This window comes from Loxodonta africana, chromosome 3 (assembly GCF_030014295.1).
Source record: "Loxodonta africana isolate mLoxAfr1 chromosome 3, mLoxAfr1.hap2, whole genome shotgun sequence".
Classification (NCBI taxonomy): Eukaryota; Metazoa; Chordata; class Mammalia; order Proboscidea; family Elephantidae; genus Loxodonta; species Loxodonta africana.
Window position 1 is genome coordinate 60,659,711 of NC_087344.1, and position 26,673 is coordinate 60,686,383.

At 42.1% G+C, this 26,673-nt stretch overlaps 1 protein-coding gene across 2 annotated transcripts in view; it reads left to right on the forward strand.

Moving 5' to 3' along the window:
* The first annotated feature begins 6,657 nt into the window (after window positions 1–6,657).
* The window catches only part of MACO1 (macoilin 1), a 65,996-nt gene continuing 45,980 nt past the window's right edge, over window positions 6,658–26,673 (forward strand). The window contains exons 1-3 of one of the 2 annotated variants that reach the window (XM_064281488.1): window positions 6,658–6,765; window positions 23,609–23,750; window positions 25,243–25,369. In XM_064281488.1, the coding sequence (XP_064137558.1) occupies window positions 6,686–6,765; window positions 23,609–23,750; window positions 25,243–25,369 (349 nt within the window). In that variant the 5' untranslated portion in view covers window positions 6,658–6,685. The remainder of the gene's footprint in view (window positions 6,766–23,608; window positions 23,751–25,242; window positions 25,370–26,673) is intronic. The other variant, XM_064281489.1, reaches the window with a different exon arrangement.

Genomic DNA, 26,673 nt, shown 5'->3' on the forward strand with positions numbered 1-26,673 from the left:
AAGATGTTTACCTATTTTTTTTTAATTTTACTGTGTTTTAATGAAAGTTTAAAGAGCAAATTAGTTTTTCATTCTAAAATTTCATACGCAAATTGTTTTGTGACATCAGTTGCAACCCTACAATGTGTCAGCACTCTCCTCCTTTCCCTTTCCACTCTGGGTTCTCAGTTTTCCTGTCCTTTCCTGTCCTTTCTTACCTTCTCATATTTGTTTTTGGGCAGATGTTGCCCACTTGGTCTCATATACTTGAATGAACGAAGAAGCACATTCCCGCATGTGTTATGGTTTGTTTTATAGGTCTCTCTAATCTTTGGCTGAAGGATGGACTTCAGGAGTGGCTTCAGCTCTGAGTTAGCAGGGTGTCCAGAGGCTATAGCCTCAAAGATTGTTTACCTGTGTTATTTGACTATGCAAAGGCATTCGACTGTGTGGATCACAACAAGTTATGGATAACATTGCGAAGAATGGGAATTCCAGAACACTTAATTGTGCTGATGAGGAACCTGAACATAGACCAAGAGGCGGTCATTCTAACAGAGCAATTAGATACTGCGTGGTTTAAAATCAGGAAAAGCATGTGTCAGAGTTGTATCCTTTCACCATACTTACTCAATCTGTATGCTGAGCAAAAAATCTGAGAAGCTGAACTATATGAAGAAGAACACAGCACTGGGATTAGAGGAAGACTCATTAACAGCCTGTGATATGCAGATGACACAACCTTGCTTGCTGAAAGTGAAAAGAACTTGAAGCATTTACTAATGATCAAAGACTACAGCCTTCAGCATGGATTACACCTTAACATAAAGAAAACAAAAATCCTCACAACTGGACCAATAAGCAACATCATGATAAATGGAGAAAAGACTGAATTTGTCAAGGATTTCAATTTACTTGGATCCACAATCAATGCCCATGGAAGCAACAGTCAAGAAATCAAACAACGTACTGCATTGGGCAAATCTGCTGCAAAAGACCTCTTTAAAGTGTCAAAAAGAAATCACTTTGAGTACTAAGGTATGCCTGACCCAAGCCATGGTATCTTCAATCGCCTCATATACATGTGAAAACTGGACAATGAATAAGGAAGGCTGAAGAAGAATTGATGCTTTTGAATTATGGTGTTGGCAAAGAATATGGACTGCCAGAAGAATGAACAAGTCTTGGAAGAAGTACAGTCAGAATGCTCATCAGAAGCGAGAATGGAAAGACTTCGTCTCACATACTTTGGACATGTTATCAGGCGGAACCAGTCCTTGGAAAAGGACTTCATGCTTGGTAAAGTAGTTGGTCAGCAAAAAAGAACATCCTCAATGAGATGGATTGATGCAGCGACTATAACAATGGGCAAAAGCATAACAACAATTGTGAGGATGGCACAGGACAAGGCAATGTTTCAATCCACTACACATAGAGGGTTGACTGGATGGCACCTAACCACAATAGGCAAATTTGCAAACACAGAATCTGTGAATAATAAGGATTAATTGCATATCCTTTCAGATTTTTTCTATTCATGTGGGTTTATGTCTTAATTTTTTCTCTACTAAAATGACATGTACTGTTTGATAACTTGCTTTTCTCATGAGCAGTATATCATGAAAGTTTCCAAACCTGGAAAATCTTTCTATAACACTCTTGCATAGTGGCTAAGAGCCCAGCCTCTGGCACCAAACTGCCTCAGTTTGAATCCTAGCTGTGTTGCTTACTAACTGTGTGACTTTAGGCAAGTGACTTAGGCCCTCTGTGCCACAGCTTTCTCATGGGTAATATGGATCCAATAATCATCTTACCTCGTAAGGTTATTGTGCAGATTAAATAAAAACGTCTATTGTACTTAGAGTAGTACCATGTAATAAGTGCCATATATAATCATTATCTATGATACACTTGCTTCCATGGTAAGGATGTATAACAATTTGTTTGACCAACCCCCTCTGTGGGATAAATGGGCTGTTTCCCAGTGGTCTCGGCTCTAAACACAACCGCGAACATCTTCCATTAACAGAGTTCTCTGAGGAAAGAAAAACATGTAGAAGAGGTGGCCATCTCAATGTCTGGACTTAGTGATGCCTGTGGGACATGGACAAAACCCAGGCAAGCTGGACCAGCCCTACCTGGTTGGCTTGGGGGATTGAAGTTGGTGAAGGAAGTGGGAATGCAATTTCACTATTTGTGAAACAAAGTGTAATGATCTCTCTCTAGGGCTGTTCTGGGCTCAGCTGAAGCTTGAGTGCAAATCCTAACCCCTTGCACTTCAGGAAGTTCCAGGAGGAGAGGAGAGACAGACCTGAATTCCTGTCTGGGCTTTGGTCTTTTCAATGAGAGCAAATTGTTTCCCTTCTCTGTCTTTCTCATCAGTAAAATGGCTACTGCTGATCTCCACTGCTTCCTGATTGGTGGTAGAGGAGTCGGGAGCTAGAGGGGTACACCCTGACTGGAGGCCTGGCTCATGTTAGCCCAGTTCTGCGCTCTTAGAATCCCTAAGGGCCAGAGGGGAAAAGCTGGCTCTTGGCTGGGGCCAAAGGGGCTTGGGCTAGGGTAGGGGAGGAAAAAAGAGAGTTCAGTTAGGATAAGAGGAGCGAGAGAGAAGGGAATGGAGGTCCGTTTGCCCTCCTCTGGTTTGTCCTTAGGCTCTTGGCAAGGAGACCATTCCTGTCATCCCACCCCAGCCAACCACCAAATCAACAACCCCAACCACCAATAGCCATCTATAGGCACCATAGCATTTGCCTATAACCTCAGAGCTTGATCTTGCTAAGCTTGTGCCTATTACTAAATTGCTCTACCATATCAATTATGTGACCTTGTTTTCTGAGTCTCAGTTTTTAGGGACTAACATGACCTGCTTCTAAACATAGGGCTAGTTGTGTCTCCTAAAGAGCCCTGGTAGATCAATAGTTAAGTGTTTGGCTGCTGACTGAAAGGTTGGTGGTTCATATCCACCAGCCACACTGTGGGAGAAAAGACCTGGCAATCTGCTCCTTTAAAGATTGTTGTTATTAGGTGCCTTTGAGTGATTCCGACTCATAGCAACCCTATGTACAATAGAACAAAACATTGTCTGGTCCTGTGCCACCCTCACAATCATTGCTATGTTTGAGCCCATTGTTGCAGCCACTGTGCCAATGCATCTCATTGAGGGTCGTCTTCTTTTTTACCAACCCTCTATTATACCAAGCATGATGTCCTTCTCCAGGGACTGGTCCCTCCTGATAACATGTCCAAAGTATGTGAGACGAAGTCTCGCCATCCTTGCTTTTAATGGGCATTCTGGCTATACTTCTTCCAAGACAGATTTGTTCGTTCTTTTGGTGTTCCATGGTATATTCAATATTCTTTTCCAATACCATAATTCAAAGGCATCAATTCTTCTTCAGCAGGGTCACCCTTGGTGGACAGATTTCAGCTGAGCTTCCAGACTAAAACAGACTAGGAAGAAGTTCCTGGCAGCCTACTTCTGAAAAATTGGCTAGTGAAAATCTATAAAGATTATAACCTAGGAAGCCCTATGGGACAGTTCTACTCTGTCCTGTAGGGTCATGTGGAGTCAGAATTGACTCGAGGGCACACAACAACAGCCGAAGTGTCTCTAAAGGGGATTTTGGCACAGGATGGGCAGGTAATTCAACCAACAGCATCAGAGTTGGCATCCGAATTGGGACTGGGACCCAGGACTCCAGATCTCCAGACTTCTTCTTAGGCCATCGCTCTGAGATTCTCTCTGCCCTTTCTCTGTTCCCATGTGGCCCTAGAGCCCAACAGTAACTCTCAGCCACATGCTCCCATAATCCTCTGCACTTGCCTTGTCAGGAACTATTTGATGGCAGTCTAGACAGTGAGCTCCAGAAAGCTGGCATATGTCTCCAGTGTCTCTCTCATCTTTTCCCTGGATACTCACCCATGGATTCCACAATGTGCCATGGCACTGTGCTAGACAACAGGGATACAGCGGGAGTGGAAAAGACCACAGATACAGTTGATTGTCTTAGTTTCATGCTCAGGCAATCTTGACCCTTATGGTCAGGAGGATGAGGCCTATTCAGGTCTGTGGCTTCAAGCCTCCAACCATAGTGAATCAGGTCCCACCTGTATCCTCTCCATGAACCAATCTGCCTCAGTAGCTGAAGTCTTTCTCTGTTGCCTCCCAGCACGGCATTCCATTCATATCAGCAACAGGCAGGCCTTGGTGAAACTTTGAGCTCTCAGAGTTTGTAATCCTTGGTCTCTCAGTGCCACTTTATCAACATGCTGGAGTAGAAGTGAGGGATGAACAGCTATACTGTTAACAGCAGTTGCCATTTATTAAGTGTCTACCGCATGGTTGGCTCTGAAAGTTCATTGTCCTTCAAACTTTAAAACAAACCTGAGTAGAAACAGGCTCTGATCAATTCAGTAACTTGCCCAAGCTAGTAAGTGGCCAAGCTGGAATTTCAACCTTGGTCTGAAAAAGCATGTACTCCTGTCATTTTTCTAAACTGTATCTTCTATAGGGTATGGATCCAATCCCCAAGAAGCTTTTTGGCTAGGTGAACGGACAAACCTCACCCAAGAAACCACAAATAAGCAGTGGCACTGATGGAGATACTCTGTGTGGGTGCAAAGGCAGGAAGGTGAGAAGATAAATTTGAAGTGGGTTTAAGGACAGTGAAAAGTAAGGCTTGCTTGCCTAGAAAAGGAGGCTGGGCACTGATTGTGACCAGCTCTGGATGCCATGATAGAGAACAGCACTGGGTGCTCTTTGAAGTTTTGTGAGCAGGAGAAAGTAACAGAGAACATCTATTGATATACAGATATAGCATTTGCTATAAACTACAAGTTCCTCCTTAGGGTGGGCATTGATTATGGGTGTGATCACAGGGCAGGGAGAGGTCCACCCATCCCAGGATGGAGCAAGATGGCATCCATTTCCCGAGAAGTTTTAAAATGTGCTCCTGGAAGATCCCTAACTATCCCATTGTTGGTGAATGGTTAAGCTGGTACAGTCACTTGACAGGACATTCTGTAACCATCAGAAATATTCATGTGCATAAAGCAGATAAAATGCTTGTTAAATAAAGAGCAGGACACAAAATTGAACCTCTAGTATGATCACTATTCCTTTTAATAAGAATAACAATTATAAATTCATTAATGGGGAAACTGGAAAGAAAGGAAATGCAATAAAATGCTAACAGGGGTTGTGTTAAGATAATGAGACCCATGAGTGCTTTGTTTTTTCCCACTCCAGTTGTTATTAGGTGCTTACTTTTCTACATTTTCCTAGTTTTTTGTAATGACATACATTCTTCTTTCCTAAAAAATAAAAACTGCTGTCTTTTTTTAATTTTGCGATACCTACATTACGGGGGGTGGGGGGTATGAGAAGCAAAAGAGAAAGTAGATGCAAAGCGTACAGCACCGTGCAGGGCACAAAATCGGCGTTCAATACGTCCCGCCCTAGCCCTCCGCTCAGGGGCGGACACGCGCCCCAGGCCTACGCTCGGCGCCAGCACCCTCGGCAGCCGTCCAGCCCGCCACGCAGAGCCCTCCGTCCCGCCGGCCCCGTGGAGCGCACCGCCACACTGCCCCTAGCTGCCTCGAGCAACGTCGCGCACACCCACAGCCCCGCCCCCGTGACGCGACCCCAGGGGGCGGGACCGCAGAGGCCCCGCCCCCGCCTCCGGCGATTGGCCGTCGCGCTGTCACCATGTCGCGGGAAGCAGGCAGGGGGTGTGTGTGTGTTGTGTGTGTGTGTGTGTGTTGTTTGCTCTGTGTGTGTGTGTGTGTGGTGTTTGCTCTGTGTGTGTGTCTGCGTGTGTGTGTGTGTCTGCGTGTGTGTGTGTGTGTGTGTGTAGGGTTTGCTTTGTCATTCGTACCCCCATCGCACGCTGCTGCGGCCGGCTTGGCCAAGCGCTCCAGGATCCGCCGAAAGGGCCCCCGCCGCTGCTCCCGGGATGCTCCAGGTTGGGGAGGATGCTGCAAGCGCCTTACATAATGACGCGACTGACTGAAGCACATGTTAGCGCAGGAACACCACATGCCGCACACCCAGGCCTCCCGATTTCATATGCCGCTAGATGAGAGCGTACAATGCAATATAGCACGGTATGCTTTGGTATGAGTTATAATGAAACGCAATCCAATAATAATAAAATGTACCTTCTCAACGAGGCATAATATAGGATGTTATATTTATAGGGCCTATTTATAAGCCTCTATTTAAATCTTTTTTGATAGGTCCAGCGGCGGACCCAGACATTATAAGGATTGGTGCATTCTTCTGTCCTTCAAAGAGGCGGGCTCTAGAGTCCGTTTTGCCTCAGCCGGCCTTGGGACTGGCCGGGCGTGTAGAGGCGGCGCCTCTGATTGGCCCCCAGGGCCGTCCGTCGGAGCCGAGAAGGCGGGGCAGGCGGCTGGCTGGTGTTGGGGCGGGCGGGCCCCGGAATTGTCATTTCTTTGTTTCCGAAGGCGGAGGTGGCTCTAAAACCCCCTCCTCGTCCCACCCCTTCCCCCCCGGGCGCTGGTTCCATGTCTGTGTGACCGGCCCCAGGGGTAGAGTCCAGGCCCGAAGTGGGGCGGGCCGGCGGCGGCGGCGGCGGCGGCGGCGGCGGCGGCGGCGGCTGGGGTGAGAGACGGCGGCGGCGGCGGCGGCGGCGGCGGCGGCGGCGGCGGCGGCGCGGGCACCCGGCCCCCCAGCGGGAGGATGAAGCGGCGGAACGCCGACTGCAGTAAGCTCCGCCGCCCCCTAAAGCGGAACCGGATCACCGAGGGCATCTACGGCAGGTGAGCGGCGGCGCTCCCGCCTCCGCCGGACATGGGCGCCGCGGCCCCCGACCGGCTCCAGAGGAGCCCGGCCCCGTTATGTAACTCCGACTAGGCCGCACGCCCGCGCCGGGGGCTCTCCGGAGGAGCGCTGCCCCGGGGGCCACTCGCCGGCCCGCCAGGGGGCCGCCCCGGGGCCGCGGGGCGTGGCGAGGGCCGGCCGGCCGGGCTGGGAGGGCGCGGCGGCCGCGGGGTGAGGGAGCCGCCGCGCCGCCGTTGGGAGGGCCCGGGCCCGCTGGGGGGAGGGGCGGCGAGCCCCCTCCCCGCCCGACGCCCCGAGTCTGCGCCGCCGGGCCCGAGGGCAGCTCCCGGGACCCGGCTGGCCGCCGCCGGCCCCTGAGCCCAGCTCTCGCCTGGGAGTTTGGCGGCCGGAGCGCGGAGGCGCGTGGAGCGTGTGCACTGGGGGAAAGGCTGATTCCACTCTTCTGGCTCCCGAGCCAAAGTTAGGAGCAGACAGTGGCCCCTCGTCCTCGTGGGCTGCCGGCAAGCTGAGCTGGTGGCCACGTTGTCTCCTCTTTCGCCTTCTACTTCCCTTATGGGATCTCAAACTTGGCACTGTGGGCTGAAGCCAGTACCCCCAAATCATGCCCTGTGGCCGGGCTCCAGACTCGGAGAGGGGCTGATGAGCATTTTCTCAGCAAATATTTTGATAATTCCAAGCAGATCGTTTTCTTCAAACCTTTTACTAGGGATTTTCTGCAAACTTCGTTCCCCCAATCCCCTCTCCCTCACTCCCCAAAAAGAAAAGTAGTGTCCCTTTAAATAGAAATTAAATTCAGTACTCTGACGGGGAGAAAGACAACAGGTTCATGGAGCAACTTAGTGGCAATGAAAGCTTCCCCAAGTAGAATTTGTGTATGACTGTAATTTCTGGTTATTCTCACAATGTTAATTCTAAATGGTACTCGCCTTGATAAATTATTTCAGCGGAGAAGTAATTAGTTGGCAAAGGAGAATTCTCAGTGTGCAGAGAGAGGCTTAATTGAGTCCTCATGGTGTTTTACAATTTAGCTCTTCTAGCTGTGGGACTTAGAGAAGTATGTGAGGTGACTGATGACACCCAAGTTGTCTTAGCATAACTGTACACTTATGCACATGCCATTGTTTACACATGGAATGAGTGCTTTTCCTAAGCAACTGGGGTAAGCATTTGAGGTTGTTTTCCTTCTTTCAAGTTGAAAAGAATTGAGAACTCAAAAAGTTCTTGGATATCTCCTTACGTAATGAGCCATAGATCATAGGAATAATTAATTCATTCAACAAATGTGTATACTATGTGCCATGCACTGTTCTAGCCACTAAGGATACAGCAGTGAGTGAAACAGGTCAAAATCCATGCTGAATCGACCAAACCTGACCATTTTAACTAAAACTATAAAAAGAAAAACAATTCTTCCAACAGATTTAATGGGTAGGGAAAAGTCTATTCAATTCAAGTTACACACACTATAACTTTTAAATAAAAGAAGGCTTTTTTTTTTTTTAATAACCATACCTGGTTGTTGAAAAAGATTTGAATGACTTCATGTTGATAGTGACACAAGAATTAAAAAAAGTATATTAAACAGAGTGGGTAGACTATGGAGGACTGTGGCATTTGAATGGCTGCTATTTACGGTAACATGAGGTACCTCCATTTATAGCAAGAAGATTGAGAGTCCCATATTGTTCACATGTTTTCTGCTGTCTTGCAACTTTTCTTTGGATTTGAACAATTACGTCCCGTTTAGTACGTGCCCCACAGTAGGCACTCAGTCAGTGTGAATCAGTGTAAAGTGAAATAGTTGTCTATGAAGAGACATTATTTTACCAGCGCTCTTTTGGAATTTGAATTTTCTTACCCTAAGAGTTTAATATCAAATACCGTATGCAGGTTACTCTGTTTCATCTGTAAAAAATAAAAAATCAACATACTTCAGCTCTCAAATATGTTTACCCTCCTCTGTTTGGCGTTCTTTAAGTTAAAAGACCTGCATGTATTTCTACCTGTCTTTCCTCGTTGTAGCATCATACATTAAATGAGGGTCTCAATTTACTATCTGTTCGTTTCTATTATGGAGTGTTGGACTGAAGGACGAGATCATAATTGGGAGTTTTTCCCCAAGTAGAGTTAAATTAAAAATAAGTTTACAAAACTCTAAACAGAGTTCTGTTTTTAGGAAGAACTTTAGGAGATTTCCAGTTATTTCTAAAACAGAACAAATGGGCTGGATATAAGTTATGACGTTTGAGGATTCGTGAATACCAGATTTCTGTTGATCATGGAATTTAGGTCTGTCCTGAATTGTTTTTCACACATCTATTGCCCATTTTGTTTCTCAACATCTGACCAGTTTTGGTCTCATTAAACAAAGAGCTTTGTTTTTTCCTGAGACTATGCTGACAGTTTTGATAACCAATGTCTACTGTTGTCTAAGCTTTCATGGACTTATTATTTTCATGTTTTCAGTCTGTCCAACTTTCCAAGCTCTGGCATAGGAAGGAAGCAGCTGTGGTAGAGTAAAGAGAGCACTGGACTGAGGGCATTAGGAGACCTAGGTTTGGACTCCGAACCCCAGCTCTTTGGACTGGCAGAACATCCCGCAGTTTGGAACCCCCACTGTCTCATCTGTCCAGTGTGTTTTGTGGACTAAAGGAGATAATGTAGCTTGTGAAAACCGTTTGTAAATTCTGACTGCCATACAAATATTGTTTACCATGGTGTTATCACAATTTAACGTGCTTGTTTTAGTGTTTAAGGAAAGACTATAAAATTTGGTGCAACTATAAATAAAAGTTAGTAGTCAAAACTAGGGGTCAGTTGCTGCTTGGTCTTGCTCAGAAAAATCCTGTTGCTGAGATGCTTTCAGTCATAAGCTCCAATCCAGCTCTTGTTACCAAGTGAGCATCAAATAATAATCATTTATTTTCAGTATCATGGCTGTGTTAGAATTTTGTTTCGGGGCAACATAGAAAGAAAATAAATTTTAGACATTATATTATTGTTATGTACATTTTATATATCCCATCATTTGAAAATTAAAACATGCTATATTTGGAAACCCTGGTGGCGTAGTGGTTAAGTGCTACCGCTGCTAACCAAAAGGTCAGCAGTTCGAATCTGCCAGGCACTCCTTGCAGACCCTACAGGGCAGTTCTTCTCTGTCCTATAGAGTCGTTATGAGTTGGAATCGACTAGACGGAAGTAGGTTTTTTTTTTTTTTTTAATAGAAGTATTATCCCAGTCAAGATAATAATCAGGAATAAGAGAAAGGAAACAAAAATGGTGATCATTTTCTTTTCTGTTAAAACCAAAACCAGATCCATTGCCGTTAAGTCCATTCCAGCTCATAGTGACTCTATAAGACAGCGTAGAACTGCCCCATAGGGTTTCCAAGGAATGGCTGGTGAGTTCGAGCTGCTGACGTTTTGGTTGACAGCTGAGCCCTTAACCACTGCGCCACCAGGGCTTTGGTGACCCAGTGTACGGGCTGAAATTCAGTGTCACTTAAAAAACATATGAGCTAGCGCAGAGTCTGACACAGAATAGGCATTCACTGCTTAAGAAATATTGAATGAGTTAATTAGTAAACAATGATTATAAACTAATCCATTCCATTCATTAAGAACCCGCTGTGTACAAAACACTGTTCAGGGAATTATGGACGATCTAGGATGAGACATGGCTCCTGTCTCAAGGCGTTCACAGTCTTGTAGGCCATAGTAGTATCATCTTAAATTTATACAGTGGTTTAGAGGTTCCAAAGAACTTTGAGATCTGTTCAAGTACAAATATTTCTGTTGAACTAAATTTTAGCTGACTGTTTTATTGGTTCACCTGAAACAGCAATGGCTTCATTTTGCTCTGCGCAGGTTTATGAGGAAGCATGCAGTTGCCACTAAATGAGGGAGTATTGGCTACTTCAAATGAGATAGATGTGAAAGTACCTGGAAGGCATGAAAATAAGTTATTAATAAGTGACAGCGAAATGAAAACTTCTGCTTAATTCTTACATTTTAGAGATCCGCAGGTTGTATGGCAGTAGTTCTCTCCCTGTGTCTGCCTTCACACACAGGCACCAGGCACTCCCAACAGTCATATCTCATTACATGCAGTGATTCTCCAGGAGAAGGCGAGTTGGAGTGCTGTGTGGCGTTAAAAAGCCTTAAGGGGCTTCTGAGTGTACTCCCACCCTGTGTACTCACCACCCCCTTGTCCCCTGAGAGTTACTGACTTTATGAGAGGAAGATGAGGAGATAAGCTGTGGCAAGTAGAACATGTAGGCAGAAAGATTTATCTTTAGAGTCTATTCCACGACTCTGCAGTTAGAATTGTTACTTAAAATAGTAAGTATAATAAGAATTTTTAGTAAGGTATATGTTTTGAACCTCAGGAAATACCTTCGTTACTGGTGGTTGAAGGAAGCACCCCTTCACTTGTGAATTTATGAAGACTTCTGTCTTCCTGTGCCAGGTTCTGCTTGTAGCATGTTGCCTGAAGCTTACGCAGTGCACCACTGTGCCTGACTACCACATTTTTAAAGCTTAATGCCTTAAAATTAGGACTTAAGGACTGCCCTGCTCCGTATGATGCTTTTCCCCATCTTTATACCAGTTTTCTGGCCTTTAGCTTTTTGAAAGTGACTTTTTTTAAATGATCAAATTTTGAGCCCTTCTCAGCTTCCTGATTTCCTTTTTCAGACCTTTGTCCATAATCTGGTCTCCCGAAATTTCACCTTACTGCCTTTTCTGCCACCTTAGTGATGTTTCCTAAGTCTAGTTTTAGACTCCTTTGGACTATGCTTACTAAAGCTGTGGAGGCTGGCATGACCCTTGGCTGCTTTGCTTGTACACATGTTCTGCAACTGAAACCCTAGATACCAGTGTCGCAACCTCACAGCCTCAAAAGCGTTTTAGTAATCTTGCTTGGCTTTACTTCGACAATGCTGGAGTCGATATAAAAGTGTAAGTTCTACATTGTTTAGGGAGATGTTGGGGAAGGAGAGGAGTATCATGGAGAAGTTGAGATGTTTTCACTAACTTGTCCAATGAGGCTAAATCCTTATTATTAAAGAACCTGCCACAATGGAGTATTTGCATTTAATTTTTGCTAGTTGTGTACTACCTTAAAAAAAAAAAAAAAAGAAGTACTTTCCTCCAACTTTCGTTTATGAGTCTTCTAGTCCAAGCAGTTTTGGCAGTTTAGTTTTGTTAGATGTTTTGAAAATCCGTTTAAATTGCTGCTGCTGGGTTGAGGGGGAAAAAGGGGAAATGATCCATTTCAGATTATTTGCTTAAGAGCTTCCTGTTTTATCAGTGATATTCTTCTTTTTTTTTTGCATTGATTCCTTATGGCCTTTCTTGAACTTCACTAGATTTGGAGGTGAATTTTAGTAGTAGGCTTAATAACTAACTTATTATTTTCACTTTCATGCTAGCAATATGCCTATATATCATGGACACAGTCTGTGTTGCATAATGTACTTATATTTCCAAAGTCTTTTTTTGGCCATTTCTCTCAGATCTCTCTGTTGCTGTTAACCCTTGGGATTTTGTGTGTGTGTGTGTGTGTGTGTGTGTGTGTGTGTGTGTTTTGTTCTGTCATTTTCCAGGCTACTATCCAGGTGACTATTTTAAGGGGATAAAAGGATATATCATACACCTTGTGGATTCTGGAGGGTCATATAGAAGTTTCACAAACCTGGTTAAGATCACGAAGTAAAATACTGTAATTGGGTTACTTTCTTCATAAAATTTCGTGTGGTCTTCAAATATACCAATTGCTTTATTTTCTGTGCTTACTAGCTTCAGGCATAATGGTTTTATTTGGATCATTTTCAAGAATTAGGTCTAGAAGAGCAATAAGCTGTCAGTTCAGCAAGCTACGTGAGTAAAATGACACATACCTCCCAAAGAGACACATATCCTCTGCTGGACTTTTGTTTCCATCCTGGGTTTCTTCACGTACCTAAGGAGTGACTGTTTCCTCCAGGTCTCTCCCTCACCTTCAGGCGCGTGCATCGTAGCTATGGAGACTTAAAAAAAAGTAATCAGCTGTTAGAGAATGTTCTTTGAGGCTTTATATCTTTTATTTGACATTTAATTTAACTGACATCAAGTTGGCTCCAGCTCATCAGACTGCCAAGGTACCTATTATCCCCAGTCTTTGAAGCCCCTTCATAGCACTGGCCTTTATTCCTTTGTATTTTTTTCTCTGCTGCACTTAAGACCACTGCTCACTTTGAGTCATGGGATTGTGACATCAAAAGTAATTTATCCTCATCCCATCTCTTCTGGTGCCTTTTATTTTTTAGATGTTTTATATTTGATGGATTGAAAGGGTACAACTAGTCCATTTTAGTGTATCTGTAAGATACACTGATGCATTTGAGCTGTTTGGGATCCATTTTTTGCCTAGCACAAGGGAAGTGACTAGAAATAACCTTGCTCTGTTTTTAAATTATATTATTACTTTGTTCATCTTCAAAACACTTTTGGAAACCAAATAAATGGCTCGGTACTAAAGTCAGTATTTTGCCCATCTTGTAGTGAGGACCCTTGAGTTCTACAAAGAAGGAGTGCCATGTTCATGGCCAAGGCAAAAATTCCTGTCTCAGGTGGGAGAAATACGAAGGCTCAAGTCTTCTTTCTCAGATGTGTCACGAATTGTTTTCTTGTCTTTTTCTAGGCTCTACCTCACGTTTCATTTTGCTTTTGACTTAAAGAAAAATGAGCTCTGTCTTTTTATTTTTTAATTGCATATTTGTCTATTAAGTGACCGTTCTAGGAGTGAATATAGCGTTGAAAAGCAGTCTTGAGTTGTTCCACCTTTTATGCTATAGTTATTTCTGTAAAGAACATTTGACTTAAAATTTTTTTTTTTCTGCAGAGCTTTGGAGTGTTTGTGAATTAAGTTTATGAATTTGTAGTTTACCAATTAAGATGCTGAGGGTTTTATTCTTTCATAAAGTATGCCTGCTCATTTTTTAAGAGGTTTGATTCTTTTGGAGAATTAAAATAGTATATAACTTGAATATGAATTTAAGAAGCTATATGAAGAGTAAAATAATATCTATTGAGCACCTGACGTGAGGTGAGAAAGTTCAGGGTGATGGATAAGTGTATGGACCTTGAAGCTATATGGATTTGGGTTCAAATCATGTCTCTGACGCTTACTAGTTATGTGATCTTAAGCAAGTCATTTACCTACTTTAAGCCCAGTGGGGATAATAATATTATCTACTTTATAGAGTAAGGATAATTGAGATAAGTCCCATAGAATACTTAGCATAGTGCATGACATAGATTAATTGCCCAAAAAATTGTTTCCTGTTAATTGTTTTTGTTATTATGTTTTTATTTTCATTCTCTAGTTTAGTCCCAGTAGGGGTATTAGCTTCATTTTTAGGTGAGGAAATCGAGGTTGCCGGAAGTTTAGTCGCTTGATGGGGAGCCATATCTGTCCATCTGCAAAGCCCGTCCTGTTTTCATTTCATTGTGTTGTGCCACTCCATCCTTCTAAATGGCGTTTATGTGTAATAACTCATCTGATTCTCTCAAGTTCTCCACTCTGTATAGGGCAAGTGCCATCATCTTCACTTTCCGGATGAAGCAACAGGTACTAGGAGTGTTTTCTCCAAGGCTGTTGACCTCTTTTCCTTCTCAAAATGGGACTCTCTCCTGTATTTAAAAGAAAAAAAAATCCATGTAGACATGACAACTTAATGTAAAATATGATCCTGGATCCTGAACCAGGATTTTCTTTTTTTGGCTATAAAGGATATTTGTGAGATAGTGAAATGTAAATAAGGTCTAGATTAGATATAGTGTATATATAAAAAAAAAAGTTAATTTCCTGGTTTTAATAATTATAGGGTGTTTGTATAAGAGAATGTCATTGTTTTCAGGAAATTTAGGCGTAAAGGGGCATTACGTTTGCAACTTTCAAATGGTTCAGAGAAGTTAAATGTGTGTACATACGCAGGGAGGATGATAACACAAACCTGAGAAGAGGTTTTAGCATTTGTGGAATATGGGCAAAAGGTGTAAGGGACTTCCATGTACTATTTTTGTAGCTTTTCTGTCAGTCTGAAATTATTTCAAAATAATTTCAAAGTAAAAGTTTAAAAAAATCGAAGTAACACATGCTCGTTATAAACAATTTAAAACAATATGACAACGTATAAGAATAACGTGAAAGCCGTTAGTAGTCCTGCCCTGGGATGATCGCTGTCATATAAAAGATAAATATAGTTCCTTCTTTTTTTCTATATAAGCAAATGTGCATTTTTTCTCTTCTTAACAAAAATAAGATTCTATTTTATGTAAAAGTTTCTTGGCTTTGCCTCTCCGCTTACTCTTCTATCTATTTCTTTACATACAAATTTATCTTATTCTTTTTAGCAGCAACACTGTTCCATTAGGATTCACATTGTTCTCTGTGGTCTCCTGACTCCAGTTCCGGGCTCTTTCAACTGTGCCCTGTAACCTTTTAGTTCTCTGTTCCTCAGGTTTCTTTCCTATAAAATGTCAATAACTGCCCTGCCTACTTCACAATTTTGAGGATAAAATGAGATAATAAAAAAGCATTTGGAAAATTTACAACCGTTGATAGGAATGTAAAATGTGATTAAAAAGAAAAACGAACCCATTGCTGTCAAGTCGATTTCTGATTCAAAGGGACCCTATAGGACAGAGTAGAACTGCCCTTAGGGTTTCCAAGGAGTGGCTGGTGAATTCGAACTGCCGACCTTTTGGTTAGCAGCCAAGTGCTTAACCGCTGTGCCACCAGGGCTCCCTATGGTGTGATTAGGTAGATGATTTTTATTATTAGTGGTATGAAGTATAATACACTGATTCACATATGAAATGAATTTCTAATGCAGCATTAACACAATTTTTTAAGGACCCGTGGGCTGTTTATTCTCTCCTGTTTTGCTACTTCAGTCCTGCCTCATCCCAAGCTCCACAGACTCCATGTTGTCAAAAGTATTTTTTGGAGGAGAAATTCTAAAACTCCAAACTCTCCAGTTGTACTAGGTTACAGCACCTGTCCTTGATATCTCTGTGGTCTGTGTAGGCCTTTGTAAAAAATACTGTACCACATAATTCTTAACAGCTTTCTTCAGGGGTCCTCATTCTAGGTTTTTTCTTTTGTTTTTAATCTGGCATATTTCACACTGTTAGATTTGTCATTACAGTGGCTGTGTGTGTGTGTGTGTGTGTGCGCACGCGCGTGTGTAATTCACTCTAGAAGGGTTCTCATCGCAGTCTGCAGGAGGCCTAGAATAGAAAAGAAATACAGAACAGCTGGAGTCCTCTTAGCCAGCTCCCTTTTCTGGGTTTTATGCAAGGATGATGTGGGTGCAGAAACTGGCAGTGGTTCTAGTCCGTTTTACCTTGAGGTTCATGCCCAACTTTCTGTAGTCCAGCATTTCTCAGATATTTTTGTCTCTGGACCTCTTTACGTTAAAAAAATATAAACCAAAGAGCTTTGGTTTATATGGGCTGTATCTATCAGTATTTACTGTATTAGAAATTACAACTAAAATTTTTTTTTTAACTTTTGAGTCATTTAAAAATAATAAATTAATTGCATAGAAATCTATTTACTATTTTTTAACAAAAGACATGTGCTTATCAAGGTAAAAAAAAAAAAAAACGTAGTGAGCAGAAGTATGGTTAACTGTTTTTGCAGATCTCTTTAATGTGTGGCTTTAGTAGAAGACACTTTAAGAACCACTGCTGTAGTGAGCCAGTGGCAGGTAGGCCGAATGGACTGGTAGTCTGGCACCAGAGCAAGGCTGATTAAATTAGTTTCTTCAAAGTGAAGAACAGTTAGGAAGAACAGATTGGGAGCAGGTGCACAGTAATCCTTCAGGCAGAAGGGGTAATTGTTACTTCTGTTAGTGTGCTGTGTTCAGACACCCGTTCAGTTGCTTGTGTGTCGTCTCTCCCCCTACCTTCATTGTAAGTGTGTGATCTTGTCGGTCCTAAACACGCTTGTGCATTGCAAGTCATTCCTTCAAGGTGCTGTGTCGGGCGCTGAGGATAACGCAGGGAACAAAACTGGCAGCTCCTTTGTTCTTTTGGACTCTGCGTCTTCATTACGCAAAAGGTTATTTTATGATAATTGTAATTAAATGTTCTCGTAGTACAGGATGCCAATGGAGTATATATATAATGAGGGGCCCAGCCTTTAGTTTGGAGTCAAGGAGGCCCTTTTTGAGGATGCTCATGCTGTATGCTGAAGGCAATGCTGCTTTTAGTTTAAATTGTAGTAAGGTAGAGATCTTGTCTGTGAATTAGAACTTTAGAAAAATGGAAGAACTAACCTTGAACAGTTGGAATGTTGCCAGTCGAGGGGAGGAATGCCAGTAGTTTGGAGATAAGTACTGACTATCTGATTAGAGCATTACCTTCTTTCTGAGACATTGTGAAATTCAGTGGAAGTTCCATGACAATGAGAAGTCCCTGCTGTAGATCAGTGGTTCTCAAAATTCAGTGTACACACAAATGGCCTAGGGATCTGGTTAAAATGTTGTTGTTGTTAGGTGCCATCGAGTGGGTACCAACTCACAGTGACCCTGTGCTCAACAGAATGAAACACTGCCCGGACCTGTGCCATCCTTACAGTTGTTGTTATATGCTTGAGCTCATTGTCGTAGCCACTGTCAGTCCATCTTGTTGAGGGTCTTCCTCTTTTCTGCTGACCCTGTTAAAATGTAGACTTAGATTAATGTATACTTAGATTAAACAGGTCTGGGATAGGCCCAGAAATTCTGCTTTTCTAAAAAGCTCATACATGATGCTGATGCTGCTGGTCCATGGCCCACACTTTGAGTAGCAAGACTATATAGATCACAAATGGCCATTGTGAGACTTTAGCAGGAATACAACCTAAACAAGAGTCTGGATGAGTATTCTAGAGGTTATGCCCAATTTAAAAAAACTGTTGCCATTGAGTGAATTCTGACTCATAGCAACCCTATAGGACACAGTAGAACTGCCTCCTAGGGATTCCAAGGCCGTAATCTTTACAGAAGCAGACCGCCACATCTTTCTTCTGCAGGACAGCTGGTGGGTTCGAGTGGCTGACCTTTTGGTTAACAGCCAAGTGCTTAACCACTGCACCATCAGGGCTCCCTGATGCTCACTAGGGAGAGGTATTTGATAACAGAAGACAAAGCAATTTGGTCCAGGAGGTATCGTGCTACTTAAAAAACCAAACCAAACCTGAGGCCGCAGAGTTGATTTTGGCTCATAGTGACCCTATAGGACAGAGTAGAACTACCTCACAGGGTTACCAAGGAGCGGCTGGTGGATTTGAACAACTTACCTTTTGGTTAGCAGCCAAGCTCTTAACCACTGGGCCACCAGGGCTCTCTCATGCTGCATACCAAATGCTAAAGGCGATTCACAGTTGGCTTTACAGAGAGGACTGGAAAGCTAAGGGTTGAGATGGATGGCCACTAGCGTAACAAGTGAAATATTCCAGAGTCATTTCTGTGGTAAGGACCAAGTGAACTAAATGGCCATTAGTCTGCCTAGGGAAAAGGTCAGATACTGAGGATTGATGGCCACCTTATAGTAATTATGTGGGCTCCAGAAAATGATCTAGGTGACAAGCGGCTAGAGATACCGGGAAGGAGGTGCACTTTATTTGGAAACAGAAGAACGTTCAATATTACTTCTCATTAATCATAGATGATTAATCCATAGATGGAGAGTATTGCTAAATGGATTCAGATAAAAAGTGGTTCTAAATGGCTAGGGTGGGAGTAGAATGGAAAAAAAAATCTTATAGTTAACATCGACTTTGAAAGATAGTTAATAATGACTTGAAAGAATCACCACCATTAAGACTGATAATTACAGATATCTTTTCTTTATTTCATTGGCACCCAAAATAGAAGCCTGTAGTACTATCAAAGGCCTCTGTCTGCCCTTGTTTCAATATATTATGGAAAATAATCTTTTTGTTGCAGTTATGCTTTAAGATTTCGTTGAAGATATATTAAAGTTATCAGCAAATTTTTTTGGATCAGAGAATTAAAGTAGCATCAGATTCATTATAAGTCATATAATGAACTGTGTGTATAAAATATTTTGCTAATAATGTTTTTTTCATGGTTTAAAAGAAATATTTTGAAATGTTACAATGGGTAAAAACCCTAATTAATATTCTCCCCCTTTCGAATGGCATCTCTTTGGACCTAGCAAAGCCTCTTGACCTTCAGAGGATGGAAGGAGAGGAGTTAGTTAAGATTTCCACACTGAGAAAGAGTGTTCATTTTAGATCGCTTGTCTTCTAACCTTTGTACAGGTACTTATAGGAGGATGATAGGTACACTTGACAGAGAGGGCTTAGTGAATACGGAATCAGGCAGCTGTCTTAAACTTTATTAAACCCCGTAAGACCGAAATGACTCAATGAAATGTAAAGACTAGTCCTAGAGTAAAATCGCTCCTATTAATTAGACACTGTCTTTTGGTTTTAGCATCTAAAAAACAGACCCACCTAAAAAGGGAGCCTGAGGAAAGCTGAGAGTGGGTCGTATGTTTGTGAACGACCAAGTTTCCTTAGATATCTGTACTTCTGAACTGTGACTCAGTAAGAACTGGTTGTTAAAGAACGTCAAAGGTGTGAAAGCCGTTGCTTGAAAAAAAGTGGAATATACAAAAAGGAACCTCACGTGAAGTTACTGAGCTGAAACTGAATAGTCCGCTATAACAGAGATGGTTACTTTTATATTGCCCTTGGTTTAAATGATTTGAGTTATTAAAAAGTATTCAGCATGCTGCCATTCTTTGGATAATGCAGGTAAATAATGAAACAGGAACGTTGCTGGCGGCTAGACAGGGATCCTGCCACGCCTCGGGGGCATCCTGGGCAGCCGGCTCCTCCTGGGAGATGGTAACGACTAGACACGACTGAGGCACCCACCACACTCTCAGCCTGCTCTCTTCCAGACAGCCCCACGGGAAGAAGTGTTAGCCGGGAAAATAAATACATTTTCATGCTATTTTATAAATACCTTAGAAACGTGACCGAAAACCCAGAAACATAATTCTAGAAACAAGAAAAAAAAAAAAAAAACTTTTAGTTTTAAAGCCAAGCAGCTTGGAAATCTAGTGTCAGACTAGATCTGTGCTCCTAAATGCCTGCATGACTCAGTTGTTCCTTCTCATAAAATGTACATTGCTTTCCTACTGGGTCAGTGACGGATTTAACACCCTTCAGTGGGAATGAGAGCCCTGTCCTAATCTGGCCAAAAGAACTGTATGGGAGTAAAACCACAGGTGGGATCTAGGATTTAAGACTGTTCTTCTGGTTTGCCTTGGGTTCCGTGATTCTGTAATGTTTAAGCTCAAAGAAGTTCTTCTAAGAATTAGTATTAGAAATTGACCCTAGTTGACAGTTTACATATTGTGATGAATAAATGTATCATTAGGGGTCATATGTGTCCATTCTTGGTATCTTTTTCATTACAACTTTAAAGGATGCAAAAAGAATCCTCCATGTTAAATCCTGCTTTTGTTTTTCCCACCATGCATATGTCTTTTTGTACCTTCTTTTAATATGTTTCAATTATATATTAAAACTCTTGATTTTGTTGTTGTTGGTATATATTCAGATAGTTAATTTGATCACATCAGTATTGGAGTATTTGTGTTGCAAAACATCATGCAAAGCTTTGGCCCATGTCCAAGTGAATTCAGTGTTTCCAATCACGTTATCTTAGAAAACTGTTTTTTTAAATACCTAAATATAACCCGCTTTAAAATTGACGGGGTTACAAATTGCTGTTGAGTTTGTTCTGATTCGTGGCAACCCTACATGTGTCAGAGTAGAACTGTGCTCCATAGGAAGTTTTTTTTTAAGTAATATTTTTGTGTGTTTTCAGTGACGGTTTACTCAGCAGTTTAGATTCCCGTTCAGTAATTTCTATACAAGCTGTTCAGTGACACTGGTTACATTCTTCACACAATGCATGAACATTCTCAATATTTCTGTTCTGATTGTTCCATTTCCATTAATCTAGTTTCCCTGTTCCCTTACGTTCTCATCTTTGTTTTAAAGTAATTGTTGACTATTTGGTCGATCTCGCTGTCTTAGAAATGCCTGTTGTCCGCCTCCTCTACTTGACTGTGCACATAGATGATTTTTTTTAAGGGAGCACAGTACTTATGGGTGATGCTCATTTTTTGAGCCAATTTATTATTTAGCTGCAAGGTGACTTCAGGGATTAGTTTCGGTTCAGGGTCTGAAGAGTATCTCAGGGCACTAGTCCTGGGGAGTCCTCCAATCTCAACCAGTCCAGGACGTCCGGCTTCTTTTTTTTAAAATAGGAATTTGAGGTTCTCTTCCACATTTTTCCCCATCTGTCAGGCACCATCTATCAGGGTCCTGATTAGAATGGTCAGTAATGGTAGCCTGGCACCATCTAGTTTTTCTGGTCTAAGGGTAGTTTGTCCTGTAGACAGGTTTCTCCTTTGAGTCTTTGGTTTCCTTCTTTCTCTTTTGCTCTGGCACAAGTAGGGACCAATAGTTATATCTTAGGTGGCCACTTGGAAGCTTTAAAACCCCAGATACTACTCACCAAGCTAGGATGTAGAATGTAATGTAATTTTATGACACATATTATGCCAGTTGCCAGAGATGTCCCACGAGACCATGGGTATAATCCTTCAAACCCAGAAATCCAATCCTGTGAGGTGTTTGGTTATGTCTAAGAAGTATCCGTAACTGTGCCGCCTGTGTGCTTTATTATACATACGAATATGTATGTGTATAGCCACATAGGTGCATGTGCATGCAGTTATATATACACACACATATACATAGCTCTGGTGGCATAGTGGTTAAGAGCGTGGCTGCTAACCAAAAGGTCAGCAGTTCAAATCCACCAGCCATTCCTTGGAAACGCTATGAGACAGTTCTACTCTGTCCTGTAGGGTCGCTGTGAGTCGGAATCAGCTTGATAGCAACAGGTTTGATTTCTTTTGGTGTACAGACGTATGCCTACATATGTACATATGTACCCACACATACATTTTTTGTTTTTTTTTTTTGCTGTTGTTTCAAAATTATATGTGCCGTAGCAATTACCAATAGGTCCTTTTATCTTGTGTACTTTTTAGTGACATTGTTTATCATCATCAAGCTGTGTATACATCACCCTTGTTCGGTGTTACCTTTCCTATCACCAGAAATAACAAGTGTCTACTGTCTAGTGAGTGTCCGTACGGTTTTTAATGACTGACTTTTCAGCAGTAGATTGCCAGTCCTTTCTTCTGAGGCATCTCTTTGGGTAGACTTAAACCTCCAAGTTTTTAGTTAGCAGCCAAGCACATTAACCTTTTACACCACTCAGGGACTCCTCAACAGGGTGGTTGTTGTTGGGTGCCCTTGAGTTGAGACCACTTGTGACAGAGTAGAACTGCCCCATAGGGTTTTCTTGGCTGTACCTTATATGGAAGTAAATCTCCAGGTCTTTCTCCCATGGAGTCTCTGGGTGGGTTTGAACAGGCAACCTTTCAGTTAGCGCTAAGTGTTTAACCATTGCACCACCTGGGGTCCTTTGACAGGGCTAAACCCATTGCCGTCAAATCTATTCCAACTCATAGTTACCCTTTAAGACAGAGTAGAACTGCCCCATAGGGTTTCCAAGGCTATAATCGTTATGGAAGCAGACTGCCACATCTTTCTCTTGCAGAGCAACTGGTGGATTTGAACCACCAGCCTTTGGTTAGCAGCCTGAGTGCTTTAACTACTGTGCCACCAGGGCTCCTCTTGACAGAGTTGGCGACATAGAATTAAACCCATTGCCATCGAGCTGATTCCGACTCATAGTGACCCTATACGACAGAATAGAACTGCCTCACAGTTTCCAGGGAGCTCCTGGTGGATTCAAACTGCCGACCTTTTGGTTAGCAGCCGTAGCACTTAACCGCTATGCCACCACGGTTTCCATTAGGGCTTATTAATAGGTAGAATCTAAAGGCTTATGCATTATGCAACTGATAAACTTTTAGATTAAAAAAAAAAAATGATAATTTTTCTCTGTCTTATTTTGAGCTGCTGCAGCAGTTAGATGTGTGTCCCAACTAGCTTGTCAAAGTATTTCTGTTTACTGTAAGTGCAGTAGGGACTGGGAATACACGTTTACATCTCAGCTAGAGCAAGGCCTGAATGCTTGAGAATTTTTTTCTCTAATGTAAATTTTTATGACCTCACAGTAGTGATTGGCATCTGCTCTTTAAATTACTTTCTGTGTATTTTGAGAAGTCATTTGGGTTCTGTTTGCTTAGTGCAGATGAATACTGTATAGAGAGGCAAGAGGCGAAAGGGGAAAAAAGCCCAAATTCTTCAAGCATGTAGGGATGTGCATCAAGAATTTCAAACACTGTGCAAACAGTTGCAGAGGGGTGGGGAAACAGCAAATTTGAAGCCTTTCAACCGTGACATTTTCTTCTAATGAAGAACAGCTTGAAAGCTGTAATTTTGAGAGTGTTGCAGTATTTTGAAGTCAGACACTTAGCACGTTTTTAAATAGTGAAGAGGTTTAATATTCCCCCCCGCCCCATGTCAAATGGAATTAAGCATCTTTGGTCATCCTCGTATCTTGATAGCTGTGGGGCTCAGAATGAATACCAAAGCTTTTAAAATTTAGGTGGGCCATCGCAGTGCCTCTTACTACCCTTTATCTCCATTATTTTCATGATATTTGAAGTAATTTTTTGTCTCTTTTAAGCAGAAACATTGTGTTGTCTTCTAGTTCTTCACAAATGACCCTGAATTCTTTATTTTTATATTTTGCAGTACATTTTTATACCTGAAATTCCTGGTAGTGTGGGCACTTGTCCTCCTGGCCGATTTTGTCCTGGAGTTCAGATTTGAATACCTGTGGCCATTCTGGCTTTTCATCAGAAGCGTCTATGATTCCTTCAGATATCAGGGACTGGTATGTTTACTAATACATGTTTTCCAAGAACGAGGGGTTGAATTACCCTTCTAAGAAAATCTTCATTAGCTAACAGTGAAACTGTTTAAAGTAGATTTTATTAGCAATACTTAGTTGACTGTATTGGGTCTGTGGACGGAAAGTGGCCTCTAAGGTTGTTTTGTCGAAACTCACGGATCAAATCCTTTCACTTTGCCTCCTCTCGTTTCCAGTTAGAAGTGGGGGTGGCGTGGGGAGGAGGATGTCAGGAGGGAGACAAAATAGATGAGGAGGCAATAATTACTTACTCCAGTCTTACTCAGAAATATTTCTGGAGCCCCTATCACTGTGCTGGCGAGTAGGTTACAGTTAGAACAGTGGCCCTCAAACTTTTTGGTCTCAGGACCCCTTTACATTCTTAAAAATTACTGAGAGCTGCAAGGAGCTTTTGTTTATGGGGGTTATTACATCATTATGTTTACTATATTTGAAATTAAAACAAAATTTTAAAATATTAATTCACTTAAAAATAGCAGTAACAAACTCGTTACATGTTAATATAAGTGACATTTTAAAAATGAAAAATAACAGTGATTTTCAAAACAAAAGAAGAGTTAGAAGAGTGGTTACCTTTTTGGGAATCTCTTTAATGTCTGGCTTAATAGAAGACAGCACGATTCTCGTGTATACTTCTGAGTTCAGTCTGTTGCATTATAACATGTCTTGCAGCTTCTGGAAAACTGCTGAACTCAGAGTTCTGAATTAGAGTGAAAAAGGCAGATAATGTGTTAGTATTATTATGAAAATAATTTTGACCTCGAAGACCCCCTGAAAGGGTCTCAAGAGTCCTCCAGGGATCCTCATGCTGTATTTTGAGAACTACTGGGTTAGAACAAGGGTACAGGCCTGAGCTTGTTCCCTTGGTTGACCTTTTAGCTCTGTTGTGTTCCATAGCCACATCCTAAACCTACAACCCTTCTACCCAAGCCTGGAGCAAATCCATGCCCTGAAAAGATGGTTTTGAGCCCATGTCCTATTTTCAGTATATAGTAGGGCCTAGGGGAAGGCTGTGTTATGAAATTATTAACATTGTCCTAGCTCTTACTAATATTTTGGTTTGTCTGTGCTCCAGCAGACCTATCCTTCCAGAATGAGGCTCTTTAGGAATGGTTTGTGAGGAGAGAGGAACCTTTTTTGTGTTAAAATTCAAGTCCTTTCAGATAATCCACCTGTGGAGTCCAAATGAACTCCCTGTGGACCAACCTTCATTTGTTCTGGTCCACTTCTTTGTGATTTGAGGACCGTAAATAGTTTTACTTTTTGATGTTAAATTAACACTATTTTAATATGTATTTATGTTGATTTTAAAAGTTTAAAATTTCCCCTTGTTAACTGGCTCTGTAGTTATTGCACAGTGGTTTCAGAGATTATGCCCAACATGATTTTAACAGCCTCTGCTTGAAAGTAACAAATTCTAAGACTGTTTTTCATCTTGTTTTGTTTTTCTCTTTAGGCCTTCTCAGTATTTTTTGTCTGTGTAGCATTCACGTCAAATATAATATGTCTGCTGTTTATCCCCATACAATGGCTTTTTTTTGCTGCTAGCACATACGTATGGGTTCAGTACGTATGGCACACAGGTAAGTTGTGGTGGTATCTTAGATGGGTAGAAATCTTAGATCCAAGTTTTAAAAATGTGATTTCTTTGGATAACTTATTTAGAGTTGAGTTTACATGAACATTTTAAAGTTGCCTTTCCCTAATAGATGGCAATATACCTTTTTAAAAAAATGTCTTTTGTCTTTCTTTCATTATCTGAATCAAAGGCTGGTCCTTATGGTGACTTTGCCATACTGAGCCAAAATCTTCCTGCTTACACTTTTTTTTTTTTTAATAATTTTTATTGTGCTTTACAAATAAGTCAGTCTCTCACACAAAAACCCATATACACCTTGCTACACACTCCCAAATACTCTCCCCCTAAGGAGACAGCCTGCTCTCTCCCTCCACTCTCTCTTTTCATGTCCTTTTCGCCAGCTTCTAACCCCCTCCACCCTCTCATCTCCCCTCCAAGCAGGAGATGCCAGCATAGTCTCAAGTGTCCACCTGATCCAAGAAGCTCACTCCTCACCAGCATCGCTCTCCAACCCATTGTCCAGTCCAATCCCTGTCTGAAGAGTTGGCTTCAGGAATGGTTCCTGTCCTGGGCCAACAGACGCTCTGGGCCCCATGACCACCAGGGCCCTTCTAGCCTCAGTCAGACCGTTAAGTCTGGTTGTATGAGAATTTGGGGTCTGCATCCCACTGCTCTCCTGCTTCCTCAGGGGTTCTCTGTTGTGTTCCCTGTCAGGGCAGTCATCGGTCATAGCTGGGCACCATCTAGTTCTTCTGGTCTCAGGATGATGTAGTCACTGGTTCATGTGGCCCTTTCTGTCTCTTGGGCTCATAATCACCTTGTGTCCTGGGTGTTCTTCATTCTCCTTTGATCCAGGTGGGTTGAGACCAATTAATGCATCTTAGATGGCCGCTTGCTAGCGTTTAAGACCTCCGACGCCACTCTTCAAAGTGGGATGCAGAATGTTTTGTTAATAGATTTTATTATACCAATTGACTTAGATGTCCCCTGAAACCATGGTCCCCGGACCCCTGCCCCTGCTACGCTGGCCTTCAAAGCATTCAGTTTATTCGGGAAACTGCTTTTGGTTTAGTCCAATTGTGCTGATCTCCCCTGTATTGTGTGCTGTCTTTCCCTTCACCTAAAGTAGTTCTTATCTACTATCTAATTAGTGAATGCCCCCTCCCACCTCCCCTCCCCCCTCTCGTAATCACAAAAGAATGTTTTCTTCTCAGTTTAAACTATTTCTCAAATTCTTTTAATAGTGGTCTTAGACAATATTTGTCCTTTTGCAACTGACTCATTTCATTCAGCATAATGCCTTCCAGG